Here is a 3828-nt window from a genome sequence, read left to right as displayed (position 1 = left end):
TTTGTTAAAATCTCTGTAATCCATGCACATTGTTCTTTTCCATCTTTTTTAGGGACTAGAACTATGCTGGCTACCCATTTAGAATATTTGACCTCCTGTAAAAACCCAGCATCAAACTTCTTCTTAACTTTATCTTTTATTTTAAGCACAATATCGGGCCTCATTCTTCTTAGCTTCTGTTGGACTGGCTTACAATCCTCCCTTATAGGTAGGCGATGCACTACAATGTCAGTGCTCAACCCGGGCATATCTTGGTATGACCATGCGAAGACATCTTTGAATTCTTGGAGTAATTCAAAGAGGTCTTGTCTTGTCTTTGCGGAAATCTCAGTTCCAACTTTCACCTCTTTTCCTTCTTCCAAGCTCACAACTTCTATTGCTTCCTTGTGAGGTAGAATTTGTTTTTCTTCCTATTCTACCATTCTTAACAAGTCCAAAGATAAACCACCATCTACGTCACCTTCAAAGTCCTGCGATCCCTCTAAACACATGTTTCGTTCAAGAGGAAACTCTGAGTTTGTAGCAGCGCCATTCACGTCATTGATATACAGGGACCTGATATGGTTACAAAAGAATGCATGAATTTATGTACAATTATTTGTGCAATATGATTATAAATGAAAGAATAATTTAATATATTTACTCGTATAGAAAAAATAAAAGAATATTTGCTTGAAACAATTGCAAAGATGTATTTTATTAAAATAATTATATTTGAACATAGGCCTTTTTTCACAAAAGAGTTCTTATTATTTCAAGGCTAAAACAACAAGTTTGTTCTGAATATTACTCTAAGACAGTTCTAAAGACTTCAGGTATTTCTTCCGCAGTCCAATTATTTAGAACACTCCCAGGTTCGTAAGGACAAATGTCTAACAAGCTCCTCTTTTCATTTGCAACCTCATTTAGGTCATTGATGTGTATATTTTCCAATGTTTCTTCGATGCTTTCCTCAATCAGTATCTTTCTCTCAGAATGAATGATCCCTCCAGATACGAAGGTTTTGGATATGTAAGGAATTATCATTGGCTCCCATTTTATTTCCTCCCTAATTAAACGTGACATTCTTCTTTCTTGCCTTCTTTCTAACTCCTTCTTTCTCTGTCCTCTATCTGGCTTGTACCCTAAGCCAAAGTTGTCTTGTTTTTCTTTTAGCACTGGAACCTCAATTTTCCCTTGAAGGTATTTCCCTAATCCTCTTCTGGGTAAAGCTCCTTTCCCTACCAACAATTGCAAACCCATCTCTGTAGTTTTGGATATTTTAGGCACTAGGATTTTGCTCCCTTCAAGAAAAAATGTTGCATTTACAAACTCCAGAGATCGGAATGAGCATTCCACCGACTCATCATTAGTCTCCACATATGGTGCCTCACTGGATACAGTCGCTATAATATCCTCTTTGGGGTTTATTTTCACCAGCCGACCTTCTGACAGTAACTTCAATTTCTAATGTAAAGATGACGGTACGACCCCCACTGAATGTATCCATGGTCTCCCTAATAAGCAATTGTAGGAGGGTTTGATGTCCATCACAAGAAAATCCACCTCATAAACTATTGGGCCAATCAATAAGGGTATCTCAATTCTTCCCATGACCTTTCTCTCTGTACCGTTAAACGCCCTCACTATATTTTGGCATGTTTTCATGTGCGAGCTGTCTATGGGAAGCCTGTTAAGTGTGGATAATGGCAACACGTTCAAAGTTGATCCATTGTCAATCAACACTCCTGGCAAAGTATACCCATTGCATCGTGTAGTGATATGCAAAGCCTTAGTAGACCCCATGCCCCAAGGTGGTATTTCATCATCATTGAAGAATATGAAATTATCAGCACTGATATTATTGGCCAACCAATCCAATTTGCTGACAGAAATATCATTGGCCACATAGGTCTCCTTCAGCACCTTCATCAACGCACTTCGGTGTACTTCTGAATTCAAGAGTAAGGCTAGTACGGATATGCGAGCCGATTGTTTATGCAACTGTTCGACGACATTATACTCACTGTGCTTCAAAAATGTAAAGAATTCCACAGCTTCTTCCTCTTTCACTGGCTCGTTGATAAATAACACAGGCTCAGCTATTTTCCCCTTCTTTTGTTCCACTGTTATGGCCCTTCCTTTCACAGGTTCTGGATAAGCACCTATACCTTGATCCTCTATAATCTCCTTTCCAGGGACAGTTGTATTGGTAAGAAAATGTTGCTGGTTTCTTAATTATGATCTTTGGCATTGCTGGTGTTCTCACTTCATCATTCTTTGGTCGCGAGATAATGACTACAGGATGAGTTACTTTTGGAACCTTCATTGGTTCAGATGCGCATATACTTCCTTCTTCCTTAACTTCTTCGTAGAACTCCACCTCCTTGTCATCCATCATGCCTTGAACTAAGGCTCTAAATTCTATACACTCTTGAATCTCATGTCCCTCCTCGTGATAGAACTCACAGTAGTTTTTTACCCCTCCAAAGCTTCTTTCAGAATCCAAGACAAATAACACCCTTTCTACCATCTTATTCCAGACCCATCTTAAAGGAATTTTCACTTCTGCGGTATCTTTCTTGATTTTTCTACCCATGTTCCCACCTATCATGTTCATTCCATTATCATTATGATTAGGTAACGGATTCTCTATATTGGGCAAATCATCCAATTTAACAACACCCATGCCTATGAGTCTTTCAACCAGCTTTTTGAGCGCAGTACAATGTTCTATAGAATGCCCCACGACTCCCGCGTGATAATTGCATTGTGCGTTTGCATCGTACCATTTGGGGTACGGAGGTTGTAGAGGTTTTAAGTAGTAAGGGGAAACAATGTGTGCATCAAATAGATTTTGATACAGCTCCCTATACGACATTGGAATTTACGTAAATTGAAGCTTCTCCGTGTTTTGTCTTATGTTGGATCCCGGTTTTGATGAATCTTATTGGTTAACAGACACCTTTCTCGGCTGATTCACCGTAATCATCTTTGAATAACCCTTGCTATATGAGCTTGTGTTGTTGACCTCCTTTTCTTTCTTCTTCGAGGCCGACCTTTTGCTACTTTCTCCAGCATCTATCTTCCCACTTCTCATAGCATTTTCTATCATTTCACTATTCATAACTATGTCAGAAAAGCTTTTTGTGGCACTTCCTAACATATGTGTGATAAATGGGGCCTTCAATGTGTCAACAAAAAGCATGGTCATCTCTCTTTCTAGAAGAGATGGCTGAACTTGGATGGCAACCTCCCTCCACCTCTGTGCGTATTACCTAAAACTTTCACCGGGTTTCTTTTCCATGTTCTGTAGAGTGATTCTATCAGGTACCATGTCGGTCACATGACTGTACTGCTTTATGAATGCCTGTGCTATATCTCTCCATGAATTAATCTTTGTACAGCTCAATTGATTGTACCATTTGGACGCTGCCCTTGTGAGGCTATCTTGGAAACAATGTATCAACAGTTGGTCGTTATTAACATACCCAGTCATCCGTCTACAAAACATGGTAATATCAGCTTCGGGGCCACTAGTTCCATTGTACTTCTCAAACTCTGGCATTTTGACCTTGTAAGGGAGTACTAAATCCGGAACCAAGCTCAATTCTTTAGCATCAATCCCATGGTAGCTCTCAGTACTTTCCATTGCTCTAAATTTTTCTTCCAGCCATTTATACTTTTCTTCTAACTGTTTTGGCAATTCATCCTTCATTTTTTTCTTTTCCAGCTGTTTCATCGAAGTCAGGGATAGCAGGATTAACAAGGTTGTCTCCAGGGTTAGAGCCTGATCCAACTTGAAAATTCATTGGTGTTGCAGCACCAGCCTGAAACTGCTGAGGCTTG

General features: G+C 39.4%; 1 protein-coding gene across 1 annotated transcript; it reads right to left on the bottom strand.

The window, feature by feature from the left end:
- Positions 1 to 410: 410 nt before the first annotated feature.
- Positions 411 to 2860, bottom strand: LOC128043022 (uncharacterized). Its single transcript, XM_052634816.1, has 5 exons — positions 2249 to 2860; positions 1836 to 2169; positions 1546 to 1727; positions 878 to 1446; positions 411 to 555 (listed from the first exon to the last, which is right to left on the bottom strand). Exons 1-5 carry the CDS (start codon positions 2858 to 2860, stop codon positions 411 to 413), a joined length of 1842 nt encoding a protein of 613 aa, XP_052490776.1.
- Positions 2861 to 3828: the final 968 nt, after the last annotated feature.

This window comes from Gossypium raimondii, chromosome 8, assembly GCF_025698545.1.
Source record: "Gossypium raimondii isolate GPD5lz chromosome 8, ASM2569854v1, whole genome shotgun sequence".
NCBI lineage: Eukaryota > Viridiplantae > Streptophyta > Magnoliopsida > Malvales > Malvaceae > Gossypium > Gossypium raimondii.
Note: the sequence above shows the minus strand (reverse complement) of the source record. Positions and strands in the feature narration are given on the sequence as shown.